Here is a 21,517-nt window from a genome sequence, read left to right on the forward strand (position 1 = left end):
GTTGATCCTGTTGTTGTTGTTGTTGTTGGTGTTGTTGTTTTTCTTGTTGTTGTTTTTCTTGTTGTTGTTGTTTTTCTTGCTGTTGTTCTCATTGTTCTTCTTGTTCTTCTTGTTCTTCTTGTTTTTCTTGTGACACTTGAGGATGATGGTTTTCTCTTCTTTAAAATGATCCAAAGGACACAAAACACAAACACATCGCCCACTCCACAGCTCTCACTCAAATATTTGCCCCTGAGTGTGGCAGTAGTATTTGCTTTGCCAAAGTTTGTCTTTTTTTCATTGCGGGTCGCGCTGAAACACGGTTCAAGCGAACCGCGTCACCTCTGCCTCTGTGTGTTTATTTATAAAACTGGCCACTTCCTCTCGGTCTATCTGGGGTCATACGATCCTTTCAACGTGGATTCATAAATGAATGGTGGGCTCGACGGCCACACCATGGCGCACAGAGCTCTGATTGGCTGTCTCTGCCTATATATATTGTGGCAAGGTGTGACACTTCCAAGAAACGACAAGAGCAACACAACAAAGACTCACGAGGCTCTGAACGATGCGAGCGCAGATACAGAAGGTTCCTCAGATCGTGGAGCTGCTGAAGAAGAAGTCAGTGGGACTGCAGCACTTTAAACCCACGTCCTCAGTGTGTGTGCTGGAGGAGAAGGATGCTGTGGAGACAGCGCCGCTCTGTCCTCACAGAGCGCACACTGCAGCCTCCAGAGCGCACTCTGCGCACAGCCTGGATGCCATCCCTGGCCCCACAAACTGGCCCCTAGTTGGCAGTCTGGTGGAGCTTCTGCGTAAAGGAGGACTCACCAGGCAGCACGAGGCTCTGGTACAGTGTCCACTCTGTGAAACCTCTGCATGTTTCTCATTTCATTCATTTTTGGAGACAGTGACTTTACGCGTCGTGATATTATCTCATGTTTCTTCTTTCCTTCTTTTTTAAGGTTGATTATCATAAGAAGTTTGGTAAGATCTTCCGGATGAAGCTGGGCTCGTTTGAGTCCGTGCACATCGGTGCGCCCTGTTTACTGGAGGCTCTGTATCGGAAGGAGGGCAGTTACCCCCAGAGGCTGGAGATCAAACCGTGGAAAGCTTATAGAGACCTGAGGGACGAGGCGTACGGGCTCCTCATCCTGTAAGTGCAGCATCTGAAGAAGAAAAACATTAACCAGAGTCTGGATTAAACTGTGATTCAACCGTTTGACAGAGAAGGAAAAGACTGGCAGAGAGTGAGGAGCGCGTTTCAGCAGAAGCTCATGAAGCCCACAGAGGTGGTGAAACTGGACAAGAAGATCAACCAGGTGAGCTGCGCTGTACACACACTTTATACACACTTTACACACACTGTACACACACTGTACACACACTTTATACACACTGTACACACACTTTACACACACTGTACACACACTGTACACACACTCTGCACTGTACACACACTGTACACACACTTTATACACACTGTACACACACTTTACACACACTGTACACACACTGTACACACACTTTATACACACTGTACACACACTTTACACACACTGTACACACACTGTACACACACTCTGCACTGTACACACACTGTACACACACTCTGCACTGTACACACACTGTACACACACTCTGCACTGTACACACACTGTACACACACTGTACACACACTCTGCACTGTACACACACTCGACACACACTCTCTGCTCTTCTAGTCTCCTTGTTTAAAGTGTTGGCTCATGATCTTTTTGTTTTTTTAAAGGTGCTGGTGGATTTTGTCGGCAGAATTAAAAATATTAACAAAAATGGAAAAATAGAGGATTTGTACTTCGAGCTGAATAAATGGTCGTTTGAGAGTAAGTCATGTTTTATTTTGTGTTTAAAGTTTCAAACTTGTGGATGTTTTCTTAAAGATGCTGTGTGTTTAATCTGAGCTTTGCATGAGAATCTTTGAGTAACTTGAGTCACCTGCTCATCATACGTTTATTCGATTAATCGTCTTCTCTAATACAATTTTTTTGGGGTAAATTGTTCTAACTCAATTTGTTTTGCTTTGTAGCGATTTGCCTGGTTCTTTATGACAAACGGTTTGGTCTCCTGCAAGAGAAAGTCAACGAGGAAGCTATGAACTTCATCACCGCAGTGAAGACGGTGAGAGCAAACACTTTGTCTGGTCCAGCAGGTTCACGCAGGGCCGAGGTCAGGACCGAGTCAGACTTTGTGATTGTGTTTACTTGGATTTACAGGAACAAGAGATAAGAGAGAGCGGCGTTACAAAAGGTGTGACGTCTGTGATTGAATCTTCTTGTTTCTTCTGTGCAGATGATGAGCACTTTTGGCATGATGATGGTGACGCCGGTGGAGCTTCACAGGAGCCTCAACACCAAAACATGGCAGGACCACACCGCCGCCTGGGACCGCATTTTCAGCACAGGTAAACACACAGATCTGACCTGGTGTTTCTCGTAAGAGGTGGATGTTGCTCGCTCTTGTTAGTCGTCACATTAAGATCTGTAGTAAAACAGATGTGGGGAGTGTGTGCCAAGTATTTGTACTATCTGGAGCCGTAAGAACCATGTGCTTCGACGCAGTTTCCACAAACACTCATAGACCTACATTAAGCTGCGGAATGTACACAACTTTTTACATAGAAAACAAACCAGGCACACACAGTTAAATCATTTGAAATGGACCCAAAGCACCTCCTACTGGTAGAAAACGATGGAGAAAGTCCCAAAGACGTCACACAGTATTGGACTGAAAACAAAACGCCTCACGTAACAGACTTTAAACAGCGTCGTGTCTGCTCTTCTTCTCCTCAGCCAAAGTCTACATCGACAAGAAAATCAAGAGGAACGCAAACAGAGCACCTGACGACCTGATCGGAGACATCTTACATCACAGTTGTCTTTCCAAAAAGGAGCTGTACGCCGCCATCACCGAGCTGCAGATCGGAGGAGTAGAGACGGTCAGTGACATTCAGAAACACATTTTCACACTTTATAATAACTGCATTTTACTTCAACTTAATAAGACATGAAGAAAGTCTTATTTTATGATGAACAAACGGCTTAATCACGACTCGTTGTGTTGAGTTTTCATCAACCAGTGCATCAGAGTTTTAGTTTTACCTTTAGACTCTTTCCTTTTGGTTCAAACGGTGCATGGCTCCTTAAATAAACAGGCGCTGCTCTTCTAGTCCCTGAAAAGTGTAAAATAAATGTGGTGCGAGTGTAACTGAGCTCCTTTGAGGACCCCTCAGTGGAATGTACTCTGACTAACTGCTTTCCTAAGTGACATCTCTCTCTGCTTCATTTCCTCTTCGGTTTTCCCGCTGGCTTCCATGGCACCGCGCTTGAACTCCTCGTGTTTACGTTTCTCAGACCGCCAACAGTATGCTGTGGGCTATTTTCAACCTGTCACGTAACCCCGGCGCCCAGAGAAAGCTGCTGGAGGAGATCCGAGCCGTGGTGCCCCCGGACCAGGACCCGTGCGGAGAACACATCAAAAGCATGCCCTACCTCAAGGCCTGCCTCAAGGAGTCTATGAGGTACAGTGGAGCGCTCACACGTCCACATTCCACCCGACGGGAAGCTCAAAGGGTGATGTCACACAGGGGAAAACGCTTTATGATCCACGGGGGGCAAACTCTTAGTCAAATGAATTAGGCAAGACAAGGCCTGCAGAGAGGTGAAGGATTTAAAACACAAAAAGAATGAGGAACTAAAGGTCAGAAGCAGAAGTATTATTCATTTATTCTAATGATTTTGCTCTTTTGGGCCTGAATCCTCCTGAATAAACGAATAAAACCCAAACATCTGCATCTTCAGGGCGACCAACAGAACAAATAAAACACCTGTGGTTCAGCTCGTTTCATTTGCACATCGGGTCATTTGATCAGATTAAACTAAACACATACAGATTGTTCACTGTCACTGAGGATAAACTGTTATATTCACACTAAAACATGAAGGTGCCGGGCTCAGAACGCAGAAAAACGGCGAATGAAGCTGCACCATAGTAAAACGTACCTAAAGTATCTATGTCACCGCAATAAGTACAGTAAAATCTGATTATCGTAAACGGTCAGCAGTTTTACATCACGCTCAGATTATGATTTCATCCAGTACCGCCCGGACACATGACTGTCTCCAAAAACACGCTCTTTCAGATCAGCGTGACTTACGGCTTAAAATGCCCCCACCTGCTCACGTTCAGGTGACTTTCCTGTTCTCATTGGTCTTTTTTATCTGGCGCAGTCACAAGTTGCCTTACATGTTATTTACAGCTAATACTTTAACCATATCAACGAGGGAATGTAAATGACCTGTGACTGGAGATTATATCACCTCATATGCCCCAGTGAAAAACATTGAAGTATGTTTAGCTCCCCTTCTGTTAAACTACTTAAACATGTGTGTGGCATGTTACACGATCGCTCTACAGAGGCTGAATGTCCATGTGCTTCTGTAAATTCTTACAGGTTGTCGCCGTCAGTCCCATTCACAAGCAGGACTCTGGACAAAGACACTGTGTTGGGAGATTATGCCATTCCCAAAGGAGTAAGTGGCTTAGTTTTATACATGTAATATGAGCAGATTATATACTTGTAATAATTCATTTGCCTAAAGGATGAGAATTACAAAACTGTTGCATGCTTTACAAAATCAGTCATTAACAGCAGTGGACTTTCGACCTGTAATACGATTTAAACTGTGCCATTTTGATTTAACGTTTACATTTTTAATGCTCCCCTTGTCCATTCACAGACAGTTTTGATGATTAACAGTCATGCACTGGGCTCCAACGAAGAATATTTCGACGATACCAAACAGTTCAAGCCCGAGCGATGGCTGCGGGAGACGAGCACCATCAACCCCTTTGCCTACGTGCCCTTTGGCATCGGAAAGAGGATGTGTATTGGACGGAGACTCGCCGAGCTCCAGCTGCAGTTGGCAATGTGCTGGGTAAGAAATAGAAAACCACATTGGTTAGAATGACAGTGCCTTTAATCAAACTAGATATTTTTACGAATGTGCAAAATACAACATAGACTTGATGAACTGTCAATATTCACAAATATGTGTTTGGAAGAAAACACACCTTGCTCACACCTACTTCTGTTACAAAACAAAACACGTACAAGTACAAAGCACATGAAGTACTACAAATATCAGTCTGTAAAAATACTTTTATCACAACTGGAGCGAGGTTAATGTCATAATCTGAGAGTTTACGAACATCAGTTACAAACAGAATTACTTTCAGATGTTTCAAATTGAATTTAGTTTGGTATAAAAATAGCTCTATTAGTCGTGTATAAGTCGGAGCTGTAGCGTCTAAACTCTGGTCACTTGATGAGTCGAGTGACTCTCTGCTTTTTTCTGCAGCTGGTTCGAGACTTCGAGATCGTGGCGACTGATACTGAGCCTCTGGATGTGATTCACTCTGGACTTTTAGTCCCCAACAGAGAGCTGCCTGTGGCCTTCATCAGGAGATGAGGTACTGCACCTGTGTATTTATACCACGTACATAAAGTAAAAGTACGACTGACACTGTGTGTCTCCTCCAGGCTCGACACGACGTCTCTGATGGTCATGTGACTCCTCACTTTGCTGCTCTGTAAATAGAAAAAAAAAAAACACAAATGATTTTAGTTTTTACCACAGATACCTCAGACATATTTAAGACTACTTCTACGACTACATTCTGTGATTTATGGCTGACCAAAAAGTGAATGTTGCACCTCGGCAGCTTCCCCCAAATCTTATGTAACTCACCTCATGTATGTACATGACCCGCGTTTACTGTATATATTGTAGTTTATGTTCACTGTGTGTATATACATGCTACTCTGTATTATAGTACTTTGTTTTACATAGAAAATATTTTATTCAACTGAATTTTAGCATGAATAAATGTATTAACTCCAGTCTGTGCTGGTTTCATTCCAACAATGAGATTTAAGTTCTGGAATTAAAGGTGATTAAAAGGTTTAAAAAGTGTAAAAGTTAAATAAACACTGACGTATAAATCTGAGAAAGTGGCACTTTGGTCCATATACACATATATCTGCAAAAGTACAGGCATTACACACATCAGTATTATATATATATTATATTATATATTATATATGTTCTGTCTTAAAACATTAACAACATAAACACCACTGCTCCAGATGTAAAGGATTTAGAATTAAAACACAATGAACAGTTCCTTTCAAATAAAAATGATGCTGTGCTATAATTATTTTATTAAATCCATGTCCACTCTGAGCCAAAGGGGCATTTTCCCCCTGTCCAACAGCTCCCCCTTGTGGCCTGTGGCTGTAAACAAACATCTAGGTTCAATAACTTGTCTTTCTTGATGAAGAGTGACTTGATTTACAAACAGAAAACACTGAGCCTCTTATGGTGAAGAATGAAATGAACTCAGGTGTGATGGTTTGGATTTTTTATTTTTGTAAAATAAATAAAGAGGAAAAGTCTCAACATGAGATACAAGAAACATCCATCAGACATGAGTCTAAGACACATCAGCTCAGAACGAGCAGAGGAACATGAGTCTTTATAAAAGACACAAGCAGCTCGACACAACATGATCATTTATGAAACACCAGACTGACCCATGAAACATCAGACTGACCCACGTCCATCACACGAGGACACAGGAAACTCAACAAATACAAAGAAAAATCCACAAACAGGATCAGAGCAAAGTCACAGAACACACGGCTCCACAGTCTTCAGTTCCTCAGGAAACAAAAATAAATAAATGTCCACAACAAGAACAATGTCAGATCAACATGATCTGGAATAAACTGCTCTGAATGAGAAAGAGCGACATGAAAATGACAGACACATTTTCACGCAAACATTAAACACAAAAGTGGCCCCAAAACAGGCCCAAAGAGTCACTGACAAAGACCAACATGGTCCGTCTGACGCCACGTTTCCACTGGAAACAAAATATTCATATTTTATATTAGAAAATAAATTTCTACAGAAGAAAAAGTCCAACAGAACTGAAACAGAAGATCTTCTGTTAAACTGCAGAAGTGTCCCAGAATAGAATAGAGCTCCATCTGCAGGTCACCAGGGCCTCCAGGGGGCGCTGCTCTCTGCTCTCTTGTCTTTGCTGGTGCTGCTCTGTAGACAGAAGAGCGCCTCCCTGTGGCTCTGCTGAGGGCTCTTCATGTGGCTCTGGGACATGAAGTGTGTGTTGTTGTGCTGTTGCAGACGTGTGAGCACAGTGACGGTCATCTCCAGGACGTCTGCTTTCTCCAGCTTGGAGTCTGGCTGCTGTTGGAGGAACTCTGCACACAGGAGAGACTTGAGCTGCTCAATGCTGCTGTTGATCCTCTCTCTGCGCAGCTTCTCCACCACAGGCTTTCTCAGCTGCAACAACAACACACACATGAGTTGATTTGTTCTACACAAATGACTCAAAGTGCACAGGCCTGATAAAAGCCTCAGTAGAAGAATCAAAGTGTGTTTACCTTGTGAGAGACGCTGAGGTGGTCCTGAGAGGGGCCCATTGCTGCAGTGATTGTAGGAGCCATGTGTGGAGCTGTAGAGCTCTGTGGAGAGAGTCTGCTGTGTGCTCCTTCAGCCTCATATTTATACACACACATCTCCATATGAATGTGTGGGTCTAGGTCTGGGACCAGTTTCTCACACTCTCAGCCAATCACAGAGCTCAGAGGGACAATAGGACATGTGGAGCGCGCTGAATGCTCCTGCTGCCTCTGGGGACAATAGTGAGATGTCGGTGGAACAGGTGGAGACTGGGCCCTGATGGAGAGATAGACACAGAGACGGAGCAGCTCTGGGAAAGTGGTGACCCTAAGAATCAGAAGAGCTGCTGTGACACTGCAGGATCAAGTGATAAAGATTAACCTTAAACCGGGCTTTAACCGCACGAATAAGAAGCTTGTTTTTAATCTTAATATAAGGGTTTATGAAATATTAAAGACATTAGATAATTGCAGTTTTATATTAACCCTGTGAATGTTCAAAAATGTAACATAAAATCAGCTGAATACAGGAGATTCTTTTTAATTTTCTGTGCATTTCATTTTATTTCAGTTGTTTTATTATTGTAGGACTAAACATATTCATCACATTATTTCACATTTCTCACACCCTTTTCCCTCTAAACCAGTGGAACATACTTGTGTGTGACCTCAGACCTCACAGGCCTCTCCAGAAGTGTGCCTCTGTCCCCTGAGAGCGAGCGCAGGGCGGCGGGCGCTAATCACACACCAATGTGACTGAGGTCTGCTCTGGTTTCCCACACTCGGCTTATTGACCGAGCACACACTTCACAATAGACACGTGCCCTGTTAAATGGTAACACACACAGACACACCCACACACACACAGACACACACACACACACACACACTGCAGCAGCCTGTAGACCTCTGTTTGTCTCAGGACGTCAGTAAAAGAATAAAAACAAACATTCACCTTCGTCTCTTTACTTTTCTCAGGATCAGGCTCAGGTTTAGTTTTGTGCAGAAGTGAAAATGTGACTCAGATGTTGAAGTTTTGTGATTTGGCTTTGATATTTTCCAGTAAAAGTATTTGTATCTTCAAATAGTAAAAGAGTATAGTTCTAATTCTCAGAGGAATTCAGTTAAAATGTTTGATTTTTTGTCCACCTCTGTGCACATGTGAGCAGATCACTGGGGTCATTGATGAGGGCAACTGATATTGTCCCTGTGAGCCTCTGTGAGTGTGTGTCCTGCTCTTTCCCACACTCTGCTCCAGGGCCGAGGGGCGGGGGGGGTGGAGCGTGTGGGGCAGGGGGGTGTGTGGGGAGTGTGGGGAGTGTGGGGAGCGTGGGCCTTAATGCATCACATTAGTTCCAGGCTGTGAGCAGCGTCATAAAGAACAGGAAGCACAGACACTTGATAGAGCCACACGCCCCGTGCACACGCCCCGTGCACACGCCCCGTGCACACGCCCCGTGCACACGCCCCAGACACATGAAAAGTGTTCGTTTAAAGGAGGAGCCTGAGGTCACATGACACAGACGTGCACTTTCCTCACGTGCACATTACAAAGAAAATCATCTTTGTGTCACTGTGTCAGGTTAAATGTTTCTGAATCAAAAGTTCTTATTTGTAGAGAGATAATTACAGAAGAATTGAACATCTATTCCAAAGATTGACTGTGTAATTATCTTTAATAAACCCAGTGTGATTCTAAAGGCTCTGAGGCTCACGAGGATTTTATTTTACAACTGTCTGTGTTTTTAAATAGGACTAAAAGTGACTGATTATAAATCTCTAGAGACGACAACTGTCTGAATTAAATATATGTTAAAATGTGTCACTATAAACTCTGCACATAGAAAGTGAGTCAGATCATTATTATGATTATTCATGTTTATTATGATTATTATTGGACGTGTGACGATACGTCACATCACAGTTCAGACGAGTCTGAATCACATGAGACTCAAAGAGTCCAGGAGGAAACATTTAGACAAATGAACAGTTTAAAATAAACTAATATTTGCATTAAGATAATGCACAGACACAAATCTCACAGAGACTGAGCTGAAATCACTGGCCCTTAAACAAAAGAGCCGGATCCTCACAGAGAATCAGAAACACTCAGTGTTTACACAGACACAGAGACGAGCAAACAGAGATCAGACTTTCAAATGAAAGAAAAAAAACTCTACTGTTGTTTTCCATAAAGAAAATATAACAATAATAAAAAACGTCACAAACAATAAAACAGAGTCATTCAGTGACAATAATGAGACAAATCTTAAAACAGATTAAAAAATCACTTGATCAATCAAATGAAAAGCAACTCCAATGAGTCGATTGATTAAGACGAGGCTTGATGAGCAGATTCTTGTGGAAATGGCTCATGGAGACACATGGTGAGGCCTTTTTAACGTCCCCTCATCTTTCTGCTTCTGTGCTCAGGACTGAAACACTGTCGTCTTTTCAAATGACCAAATACATTTGACCAGTCCAGTTCTACCAGGGCCTCCAGGGGGCGCTGCTCTCTGCTCTCTTGTCTTTGCTGGTGCTGCTCTGTAGACAGAAGAGCGCCTCCCTGTGGCTCTGCTGAGGGCTCTTCATGTGGCTCTGGGACATGAAGTGTGTGTTGTTGTGCTGTTGCAGACGTGTGAGCACAGTGACGGTCATCTCCAGGACGTCTGCTTTCTCCAGCTTGGAGTCTGGCTGCTGTTGGAGGAACTCTGCACACAGGAGAGACTTGAGCTGCTCAATGCTGCTGTTGATCCTCTCTCTGCGCAGCTTCTCCACCACAGGCTTTCTCAGCTGCAACAACAACACACACATGAGTTGATTTGTTCTACACAAATGACTCAAAGTGCACAGGCCTGATAAAAGCCTCAGTAGAAGAATCAAAGTGTGTTTACCTTGTGAGAGACGCTGAGGTGGTCCTGAGAGGGGCCCATTGCTGCAGTGATTGTAGGAGCCATGTGTGGAGCTGTAGAGCTCTGTGGAGAGAGTCTGCTGTGTGCTCCTTCAGCCTCATATTTATACACACACATCTCCATATGAATGTGTGGGTCTAGGTCTGGGACCAGTTTCTCACACTCTCAGCCAATCACAGAGCTCCGCCACATAATAGACTGTGCCACATGCCGCACAATGGGCGTGTGTGTGCTTGTGTGTGTGTGTGTGTGTGTGTGTGTGTGTGTGTGTGGGTGGGTGTGTGTGTGTGTGTGTTGGAGCAGGTGGAGGACTCTAGAGTCTGGATGGATCTGTGAACACAGTGACCTACATCACATCAACTGTGACCCACTGAGGATCAATAACAGACTGTGACACTTGAGTCTGTGCACAGAGTCAGGCTTTTTATACAGTTTTATGTGATTATATCTGTTACTAAATATATTTTTAACATGTATTTAATGTTGTATGACTCATGTTTAATCCGTTGTTCTGTAAACTCTACATTTGTGCCACATGAGGCTGTGGGGTTTTATCTGCTGTTTCTAGTTTTATAAACAGAAAAGTAAACAGTGGATTAGGCATTTTCACAAACTGCCACTAAAAGAGGATTATCAGGTTAATTTAACAAAACAACAAGAGCTCAGATTAACCTCAGATAGTCACATGTGTTTATGTTTGTGTAAATGCAAAAGTAAAAACTATAACGTGACTGAAGTATAAAGTGACTCTTTTATGAAGAATACACTCTGTCAATAACACTACATGGAAAATATACGGTCAAATATATTTAATTGGTTCGTTGTGTCCCATTTATTCTGTTTCTCTTGTCAGTTTTTGAGCTGATGTGATATTTTTGTGTGCTCAGGTCGGGTGTCTCCAGGTCACACGCCCCCCCCCTCCTGGTCCCTCAGGTCGGGCGTCTCCAGGTCACACCCTCTCTGTACCTCCAGGGCGGTGCTGCTGGGGGCGGTGGAGGCTCAGAGCTTCCCACACTCTGCTGCACAAAGGCCGGGCTCGTTCCCAGGACACTGACACTTTAATCACTGGAGTAAACACACGGGACGGTGTGGACGGGTTAAAGTCACAATACTCCACATTATCTGCTCTCATTGAACACACAAATACAACTAAAACATTCAATTAAATATAATCTTTTATAATGTAAAATAAACGCAGCATCATTTCAGTCAGTTTCCCTCATGAGTCTTACTTTTTTCCATCATTTTCTTTATGGCTGTGTTGTGTTTTTTGTTTTGTTTTATTTATCACTGTCACATGTTTTTTTTCGTGTGTATTTATCTTGTGACAGTTTATATAGTTTTCAATATAGTAATGATTATAATTTAAATATTTGCATCATTTATATTTTTACATTAAATTATCTTGTGAGAATGAGATTTAAAAAACCCTTATCCTATAAAAAATCCTCTTAAATATGTGTGTATTTTTTCTCATGCCTGGTTCATAATATATTCCATGTGAACCGAGATGGTCAGTGGTCCTCATGCGTCTGCAGAACGATTCCCAGGACATATTTGGCTCAATCTCATTGACATATGGCCTAATGAACAACATCCCACCTGTTCTGGGTGACAGCCATTAAATCCCGTCTATTGTGGCGTCCTCGGAGCGCTCTGATTGGCTGAGCTGCAGTGAGGCACGACGATGAGGAGCATAAATACTGAGTGAAGTGTGAGGGTAAAGCATCAGCTCGACCTCATCTGAACTGAAGCAAACTCCTCACGAGGACAAGGACCACCTCCTGAAACATGTCTCAGTATTTGGACCTCGCTCTGCAGGACAGTGTGAAGGAGCAGCTCTTCAGGTGAGAATCATGTCCTCAGACGAGTCGTTTGATCCATGATGATGGTGTTTGTGTGGATGGTGTTTGTGCTGATGGTGTTGTGTCCACTCACTGACCTCTCTGTCTCCTCAGGTGTAAGCTGCACATGTTGGAGAGGAAGTGCACTGTGGGGGTGGAGAAGCTGAAGACTCTGCTGCTGGAGCATTTACACAGTGGGATCCCGGTGTCCGAGCTGCTGGACAAAACTCTGTCCTTCATGTCCCTGAGGAGAGCCCTGCTCTCACATAACGGCTACTCCAAATACTCCCGGGACGTCCTGCGCCTCTTCCCTGACGCGGAGGATGATGTGGCTCCACTCTGTTTTTAAAAACATGGACTGTTCCTCTGGAAATGCCTTAAAGCTGCTTTTTAAAAGCTAAAACACTGATTGCACATTATTTTTCTGAAGATGATGCTCTGCGGTCTTTGGTTATGGTGTCAAGTGCATTATATGCAGTTATATGAGCAGTCGCTCTGCAGGAGCAGAGACTTAAACACGCGTGGCCTTCTCACACTTTGTAGAGTAAAACTGTAAAACTGTAAACTGTAAACTGTAAACTGTTCTGTAGTCGTCAGAAGGACAGAGTCTCCTGAGCGAGTGCTGGACACTCCCTCAGAGCAGGTTTCCTTTAGAAACTTTCACTTATTTGATTATAACTTAGTTTATATTTTCAGACTGTATCAGTTATTTCTTTAAGTTTGTGAACCCTTTAATTAAAAGGGATTATGATTTTGTTTATCTAAACATATTGTTTAAGTTGATTTGTGCTTTATTCTATTTTTATGGTGCAGACTCTGCACCACGGACCAAATGATATTGTTCCAATAAACAATTCAAAACAAAACCTCTTTTCTTCATCTCTTTATTCTGTTTAGATTTTCTGTGCAAGAATAACTCAAGTTTTCTGTTTAGGCTCATTATTTAAATATATAATCTATTTTCATAGGATTGACTCAAATGTCATCAAACTGTTCAGACATTTTCATTTTCATATAAATGTTATGAACCTGTTATTGGACTTACACTTTATTCTGTTCTTTATATCGTCCAGAGGAAAACGACGAGGCCGAGCTGCTCCATGTGACAGCGGCTGATGTCATATATTTACAGAGTCGAGGATAAAACTCATGTCAGAGACGAGTTGGAGGGAAAGCGGTGACCAATGGCGTTCTTTCCCTCCATGTGGTGTTTATCTGGGCCTCAGAGCCGCTCGAGGACCTAATGGCCTCAACACAAAAGGTCCATTCATCGTCTTTAGAGCAACACTGATCCCACACTCTGGGAACCTGAACTGAACGCTCTCCCCACTGGAATCCAGCAGGACGCCCCAAACATCTGCCCCACAAACATCTGCCCCACAAACATCTGCCCCACAAACATCTGCCTCACTTCTGTGGGCACTGACATTATTCAGGATCCAACCTAAAACAGACATAAACCTCAACATTTTAACACATTTAATTGACAGCTGATGTTCGTCGTGTAGTTGTGGACCTTGTAGGGCCCAAAGACACTGATGTTTGAAATAAAATGAAACACACAACACGACAACACAAACCATTAAACCAAAAGTGTGTTTGTTCAAAATCATCAGCAGCATTTTGTCGTTAACGTCACTGGGAGGACTGATCCTCTCCATGACTCTGCTGCTCCACCTGTTCCCCTGAGGCCTCATCATTGTCCCTTGAGCTTTACAATTAAGAGCATTCAGTCCCACACGGCCCATTGTCTTTTATGAGCTCTGTGATTGGCTGAGAGTGTGAGAAACTGGTCCCAGACCTAGACCCACACATTCATATGGAGATGTGTGTGTATAAATATGAGGCTGAAGGAGCACACAGCAGACTCTCTCCACAGAGCTCTACAGCTCCACACATGGCTCCTACAATCACTGCAGCAATGGGCCCCTCTCAGGACCACCTCAGCGTCTCTCACAAGGTAAACACACTTTGATTCTTCTACTGAGGCTTTTATCAGGCCTGTGCACTTTGAGTCATTTGTGTAGAACAAATCAACTCATGTGTGTGTTGTTGTTGCAGCTGAGAAAGCCTGTGGTGGAGAAGCTGCGCAGAGAGAGGATCAACAGCAGCATTGAGCAGCTCAAGTCTCTCCTGTGTGCAGAGTTCCTCCAACAGCAGCCAGACTCCAAGCTGGAGAAAGCAGACGTCCTGGAGATGACCGTCACTGTGCTCACACGTCTGCAACAGCACAACAACACACACTTCATGTCCCAGAGCCACATGAAGAGCCCTCAGCAGAGCCACAGGGAGGCGCTCTTCTGTCTACAGAGCAGCACCAGCAAAGACAAGAGAGCAGAGAGCAGCGCCCCCTGGAGGCCCTGGTAGAACTGGACTGGTCAAATGTATTTGGTCATTTGAAAAGACGACTTTTTTCTTCTTGTAGGAGACGTGTGTCCACAGCTCTGAGCTGAATCAGTGACAAATGTTTGATATTCAAACTGTGTTTTGTTGAAACAAAGTAAAATGAAACTATGTTTAAAATGATCAACATGATCAGAAATGTTCCTTTTCTCACATTTAGAAAGTCTTGATTATTTTGTCAGTGTTTGTAATTGTTCATAATGAATAAGCAGAAGAGTTTTCACATTGAAAACTTAAATCACTGTGTGACGTGTGTCTGTTCTGAGCTTTAAGTTTGATACAGTTTGATTGTTCTGCTCTTTGGACACTGCTGCCTCCTGTGAAGGCAAATAAAACTGAACTCAATCAAAAGTATTTATGTGTTTTATCTTGAATGTCTCGGTTGTTTTATAAGTTCATATTGTCCTGCTCGCTCAGAGAAGTTTAGACTGATGTGATCATGACGGAGAAGCAGAGGCTGAAACATGGATCAGACTTTGACACTGTTCAGTGGTTGGTCTGTAGTTTTACTGCTGCTGTTTCCTCATAAAAACGAGCTCACACGCCGCTCCTAACGCCATGTGCAATAAGACACACTTCTATTGTTCCTGTCATGAAAGGCCTGAGTGTGGGAAACCAGAAAACACTCAGGCCCAGAGGGACAAACGTGCAGACATCTGCCCCGAGCAGCTCACAAAGCTCCAGATACAGTTTCATGTCTATTATGTTTGTATTTTGATCATAATAGTGGTGTTAAGAGGAATAATAAGAGGTATTATTCCTCTGATCATTATGAATAGTTCATGGTTCAGTATGAGATGTGTGTCGTATTGTACTTTTGTGTGATATTTAGGGCAGGGGTCTCCAGGAGCTCTCCACCTGCTCCAAACAGCTCACAGAGGGATTTCTGAATCATTCGTATTATTCTGACTCAAATTAAATTCATTAAATGTGTCATTTGATGGTGATACATTGATCATTGTTTATGTTTCAGAGACGTCTCACTGTTTCCATCGAAGGCTCTTATATTTACTCAGGTTCTTTTTGCGTTTTTTAAAGGAAACTAATTTATAGAGTGAATATCAGAGGGAAACTACACAAGTTTCAGCTCCTGTTATGTGACATAACGACTTTTCACCTTTTATAATACACTGCCCGGACAAAAACAAAGGTCCCACACTCTAATATTTGGTCGTTCCTCCTTCTGCAGCGTCACAGATTTATTTCCATCCATTGTTGCATTAATGTTTCTCCTGTTTCATTGATGCTGGTCGAGTCTGACGCTGCTCAAAGCTTCTCCAGCTCAAAGATTCTCACTGGGGTTAAGGTCTGGACTCTGTGGTGGACGTGTGTGAAAATGACGTCTCTGCTCCTGATCCTCTGTCACAGTTTGAGCTCGATGAATCCTGACATTGTCGTCTTGGAATATGCCCAAAAATCCACTGATGGAATAACCTGGTCATTCAGTATATTCAGGTGTCAGCTGAACCTAGACCTGACTCGTACCTATAGCCTTGGACCTGTTTGCTGAGTTAAATCCAGGTGGCGACTTTTTATTTTGTCCAGGTAGTGTAGTTGTTTTTCTGTCATTAGTCTGGATAAAACAGGACGCTGTGCAGAGAAAAGTACGGAAAAATGAACAAACATCGACATCAATTTACAGTTGTTTTCATATTTTACCAGCACAATTTCAAAAAGATCAGTCTTAAAGTGTCGACAGGAGTCAAACCTTTATGTCTGACTGTTGTTTGCTCATTTGTTTTCCTCTTCATCGTATCGTCAGCGACTGTTTTTCCTCTTTATTGTGTTGACTTATTGACTAGAATCACATGTCTAAACAGTTGGACCGTCCTCGCCGCTGCTTTCACCTCTTCATTCTGTGATGTTTGTCTCAGTAAACACTTTCTAACGAGTTCTTCTGTGTCACGGCGACGGGAGGAGCTGGTTTTATGGGGACGCATTTGCATTTGACAGGACACGTGTCTATTGTTGTGTGGTCAAAAGGCCGAGTGTGGGAAAGCGGTGGAGGACGCAGTCACAGAGCAGCGTGACGAGCGCCTTCCACCGGCCGCTCCCTCGGGCGACACGGCACACTTCACATCACTGCCATAAACCAATTCAACTGGGAACAAAACGGATGTGGAGCTTAAAAAGAGGATCATGAAGGCAGACGAGGCTCTTTGTTGTAAGTATAAATTATAAATGACCAAGTTTTTTTCATAAAACACATTTAAAAACAGACAGAAGACAAACAACAAACAGAGACGATGAGTCCGTAGCACACACCTGCACAGGTCAACAGGAAATGTGGGTTTATGGATGAAAAAAGACAAGAAGTAAACGCTGAAGTTTGTAAGACACTGTCCCACAATGACATTATTACTGTAGGACAACAACATTTTTCAGAAAATGTCACTGAAGGACAGACCTGTACAGTAATAATACAACCCAGAGTGAATAGATCACTGTGTTCTTATTGTTCTGAGAGTTTCATGACTAAAACTGAGACACATTTGATGCAGATTCCTGATGTCGTCACTTACACAGAGCTCTTATCTTAAACTTCTGCAGAGCGTCAGAAGATTTTTCACCAAAATATTCAAAGTTGAGCTGACGACGGCTCAGGATAATGAACTATTATTAAAACAATATTGTCTTAACTGCTCTACAGTCTGTCTGCAGTCTGCTGTTTACACAAAAAGGCCTGTACAGAGTTAAACCGGCCAATCAGACGCCTTCCCTCCAGATGGTGTGTGATGTCACGGTCTCAGTTACTCCACCCGCGCCGCATCTGTCACTAAAGCTCCACTGTGGGGCTCTTTGTGGAGGAGCGTTCAATGAGACGTGTGGGAAAGTCAGGCAGGACGTGCACTCACAGGACGGACAAGAGACACATCTGCTGCAGCTGGACACACTAGAGCTGTCCCCACAAAACACACACACCAGAGCAGTCCTCACAAAACACACCAGAGCTGTCCTCACAAAACACACACACACCAGAGCTGTCCCCACAAAACCCACACACACCAGAGCTGTCCTCACAAAACACACACACCAGAGCAGTTCTCACAAAACACACCAGAGCAGTCCTCACAAAACACACACACCAGAGCAGTCCTCACAAAACACACCAGAGCTGTCCCCACAAAACACACACACACCAGAGCTGTCCCCACAAAACCCACACACACCAGAGCTGTCCTCACAAAACCCACACACCAGAGCAGTTCTCACAAAACACACCAGAGCAGTCCTCACAAAACACACACACCAGAGCAGTCCTCACAAAACACACCAGAGCTGTCCCCACAAAACACACACACACACACACCAGAGCTGTCCCCACAAAACACACACACCAGAGCAGTCCTCACAAAACACACCAGAGCAGTCCTCACAAAACACACCAGAGCAGTCCTCACAAAACACACCAGAGCTGTTCTCACAAAACACACACACACACACACACCAGAGCTGTCCTCACAAAACACACAAACCAGAGCTGTCCTCACAAAACACACACACCAGAGCAGTCCTCACAAAACACACCAGAGCTGTCCTCACAAAACAGACCAGAGCTGTCCTCACAAAACACACACACCAGAGCTGTCCTCACAAAACACACACACACACACCAGAGCTGTCCCCACAAAACACACACACACACACACACACACACACACCAGAGCTGTCCCCACAAAACACACACACCAGAGCTGTCCTCACAAAACACACACCAGAGCAGTCCCCACAAAACACACACACACCAGAGCTGTCCCCACAAAACACACACACCAGAGCTGTCCTCACAAAACACACACCAGAGCAGTCCCCACAAAACACACACACCAGAGCTGTCCTCACAAAACACACACACCAGAGATGTCCCCACAAAACACACCAGAGCTGTCCTCACAAAACAGACCAGAGCTGTCCTCACAAAACACACACACCAGAGCTGTCCTCACAAAACACACACACACCAGAGCTGTCCCCACAAAACACACACACACCAGAGCTGTCCCCACAAAACACACACACACCAGAGCTGTCCTCACAAAACACACCAGAGCTGTCCTCACAAAACACACACACCAGAGCAGTCCTCACAAAACACACACACACCAGAGCTGTCCCCACAAAACACACACACACACACCAGAGCTGTCCCCACAAAACACACACACACACACCAGAGCTGTCCTCACAAAACACACCAGAGCTGTCCTCACAAAACACACCAGAGCTGTCCCCACAAAACACACACACCAGAGCAGTCCTCACAAAATACACACACCAGAACTGTCCTCACAAAACACACACACCAGAGCTGTCCCCACAAAACACACACAGAGCTGTCCTCACAAAACACACACACCAGAGCTGTCTCCACAAAACACACACACCAGAGCTGTCCTCACAAAACACACACCAGAGCTGTCCTCACAAAACACACACATCAGAGCTGTCTCCACAAAACACACACACCAGAGCTGTCCTCACAAAACACACCAGAGCTGTCCTCACAAAACACACACCAGAGCTGTCCTCACAAAACACACACACACACACACACACACCAGAGCTGTCCTCACAAAACACACACACACACACCAGAGCTGTCCCCATAAAACACACCAGAGCTGTCCTCACAAAACACACACACACATACACACACACACACCAGAGCTGTCCTCATAAAACACACCAGAGCTGTCCTCACAAAACACACCAGAGCTGTCCTCACAAAACACACACACACACACACACACACACCAGAGCTGTCCTCACAAAACACACACACACATACACACACACACACACACACACACCAGAGCTGTCCTCATAAAACACACCAGAGCTGTCCTCACAAAACACACACACACACACACACCAGAGCTCTCCTCACAAAACACACCAGAGCTGTTCTCACAAAACACACACCAGAGCTGTCCCACGCACACAAAACACACACACACACACACCCCAGCTGTCCCACGCACACAAAACACACACACACACACACACACACACCAGAGCTGTCCTCACAAAACACACACACATGTCCAGCCAAATGAAAGTTTTGAGGACGCAGCAAAATGACAGTGTCTTTTCAGACTTTTTTTTTTTTACAAAGTGCTGGCTTCTTGTTTGTTATTTTATTATTTCTTGTTTTATTGGATAATATTGTATAGAAATAAAATAAAAGCTTGAATCAGAATCTGTTATTTTCAGAATCAAGTGTTGAGCTTTTTTCATTGAAAATAAATAAATGTATAATTATAATAGTCCCACAGAGGCTGGGTCTGTGTCTTTATGAGTCCGACTCACTGCAGCTTCTTCATAATCGACGAGAGTAAAATGTCACAGAGTCAGAGTCGGGGTCTGTGCCCCTGGTATTGATCAGGTCACTCTCTTCCCACATTCACTAAGAGCACGCTCCATCAGTCCTCCACCTGCTCCTCTGGGATCCCCCCCCCCCCCCCCCCTCAGACCTATTCAGAAGCTGCTGCCCGCGGAGCTCTGTGATTGGCTGAGAGTGTGAGAAACTGGTCCCAGACCTAGACCCACACATTCATATGGAGATGTGTGTGTATAAATATGAGGCTGAAGGAGCACACAGCAGACTCTCTCCACAGAGCTCTACAGCTCCACACATGGCTCCTACAATCACTGCAGCAATGGGCCCCTCTCAGGACCACCTCAGCGTCTCTCACAAGGTAAACACACTTTGATTCTTCTACTGAGGCTTTTATCAGGCCTGTGCACTTTGAGTCATTTGTGTAGAACAAATCAACTCATGTGTGTGTTGTTGTTGCAGCTGAGAAAGCCTGTGGTGGAGAAGCTGCGCAGAGAGAGGATCAACAGCAGCATTGAGCAGCTCAAGTCTCTCCTGTGTGCAGAGTTCCTCCAACAGCAGCCAGACTCCAAGCTGGAGAAAGCAGACGTCCTGGAGATGACCGTCACTGTGCTCACACGTCTGCAACAGCACAACAACACACACTTCATGTCCCAGAGCCACATGAAGAGCCCTCAGCAGAGCCACAGGGAGGCGCTCTTCTGTCTACAGAGCAGCACCAGCAAAGACAAGAGAGCAGAGAGCAGCGCCCCCTGGAGGCCCTGGTAGAACTGGACTGGTCAAATGTATTTGGTCATTTGAAAAGACGACTTTTTTCTTCTGTCAGAACTTTTATTTAAGTCTCTGTCTGAGGCTGAATGTTTGACATGTTTGAGATTATAACACAGTGTTTCCGTCGTGTGTCATGATCTGAGACATTTATGCAAAACTTTTTTTTTTTTTAATTTCTATTGAAATAATGTAAAGTCGTTTAAAGAGGCAGTGATTTAAACTGTGTGTTTCCTGTGGAAATGAAGGACCTGAAGAGACATGAGCCATGTTGGTTACTCCTGTAACTGGATTGTTTTCTTTTCTTTGGAAATTGTATTTTTTTCAGGGAAAGAAACATACTAGTCTTCTCTATATTTTATTGTTTTATTTAAATAGAATACCCAACCAAAGCCTGTGACCATAGTTTTAAAAAGTAAAGACCATGTTCTTGCTGTTTGAGTTGTAGTTAATCATTACTTCTATGAAGTTTTTACTTGTCACTGTGTGATGTTTACAGTGTTACATGTTTGTTACATGTTTGTTTGTTACATGTTTGTTGTATAAAGTCTGTGTTTTCTGTGAAGGAAACGTTTGTGAATCTGTTAAAGACACGTGTCCAAACTGTGACGCCTCACTGAGCTCTATAAAATCAGACATTTAAAAAAACATGGTCTGATCCTTTTCTGTTGTGTCTTTGTCCTAAACACACAGTGTGTCCTGTGTCGTCACTTTGTGTTGTTCTTTTATTCACACGTTCATCCTCAGG

The 21,517-nt window shown here is 43.8% G+C and overlaps 5 protein-coding genes across 5 annotated transcripts; 3 read left to right on the forward strand and 2 right to left on the reverse strand.

Annotated features, from left to right (window-relative positions):
- The first annotated feature begins 370 nt into the window (after positions 1–370).
- Positions 371–5,920, forward strand: LOC117370766 (1,25-dihydroxyvitamin D(3) 24-hydroxylase, mitochondrial). The gene is made up of 11 exons (XM_055222145.1): positions 371–829; positions 945–1,135; positions 1,208–1,301; positions 1,751–1,844; positions 2,048–2,139; positions 2,311–2,422; positions 2,811–2,956; positions 3,372–3,538; positions 4,472–4,550; positions 4,758–4,955; positions 5,379–5,920. The coding sequence occupies exons 1-11, from the start codon at positions 548–550 to the stop codon at positions 5,487–5,489; spliced, it is 1,566 nt and encodes a 521-aa protein (XP_055078120.1). The 5' UTR covers positions 371–547; the 3' UTR covers positions 5,490–5,920.
- A 1,159-nt stretch (positions 5,921–7,079) lies between these two features.
- LOC117370767 (transcription factor HES-5-like) lies at positions 7,080–7,566 on the reverse strand. The gene is made up of 2 exons (XM_033966297.2): positions 7,487–7,566; positions 7,080–7,385 (listed from the first exon to the last, which is right to left on the reverse strand). The coding sequence occupies exons 1-2, from the start codon at positions 7,547–7,549 to the stop codon at positions 7,080–7,082; spliced, it is 369 nt and encodes a 122-aa protein (XP_033822188.1). The 5' UTR covers positions 7,550–7,566.
- A 2,308-nt stretch (positions 7,567–9,874) lies between these two features.
- On the reverse strand, positions 9,875–10,478 carry LOC117370768 (transcription factor HES-5-like). The gene is made up of 2 exons (XM_033966299.2): positions 10,399–10,478; positions 9,875–10,297 (listed from the first exon to the last, which is right to left on the reverse strand). The coding sequence occupies exons 1-2, from the start codon at positions 10,459–10,461 to the stop codon at positions 9,992–9,994; spliced, it is 369 nt and encodes a 122-aa protein (XP_033822190.1). The 5' UTR covers positions 10,462–10,478; the 3' UTR covers positions 9,875–9,991.
- Positions 10,479–14,140: 3,662 nt separating this feature from the next.
- LOC117370769 (transcription factor HES-5-like) lies at positions 14,141–14,640 on the forward strand. The gene is made up of 2 exons (XM_033966300.2): positions 14,141–14,220; positions 14,322–14,640. The coding sequence occupies exons 1-2, from the start codon at positions 14,158–14,160 to the stop codon at positions 14,625–14,627; spliced, it is 369 nt and encodes a 122-aa protein (XP_033822191.1). The 5' UTR covers positions 14,141–14,157; the 3' UTR covers positions 14,628–14,640.
- Positions 14,641–20,282: 5,642 nt separating this feature from the next.
- LOC117371324 (transcription factor HES-5-like) lies at positions 20,283–20,782 on the forward strand. Its single transcript, XM_033966980.2, has 2 exons — positions 20,283–20,362; positions 20,464–20,782. The coding sequence occupies exons 1-2, from the start codon at positions 20,300–20,302 to the stop codon at positions 20,767–20,769; spliced, it is 369 nt and encodes a 122-aa protein (XP_033822871.1). The 5' UTR covers positions 20,283–20,299; the 3' UTR covers positions 20,770–20,782.
- The last annotated feature ends 735 nt before the right edge of the window (positions 20,783–21,517 follow it).

This window comes from Periophthalmus magnuspinnatus, chromosome 5, assembly GCF_009829125.3.
Source record: "Periophthalmus magnuspinnatus isolate fPerMag1 chromosome 5, fPerMag1.2.pri, whole genome shotgun sequence".
NCBI classification, from domain to species: domain Eukaryota; kingdom Metazoa; phylum Chordata; class Actinopteri; order Gobiiformes; family Gobiidae; genus Periophthalmus; species Periophthalmus magnuspinnatus.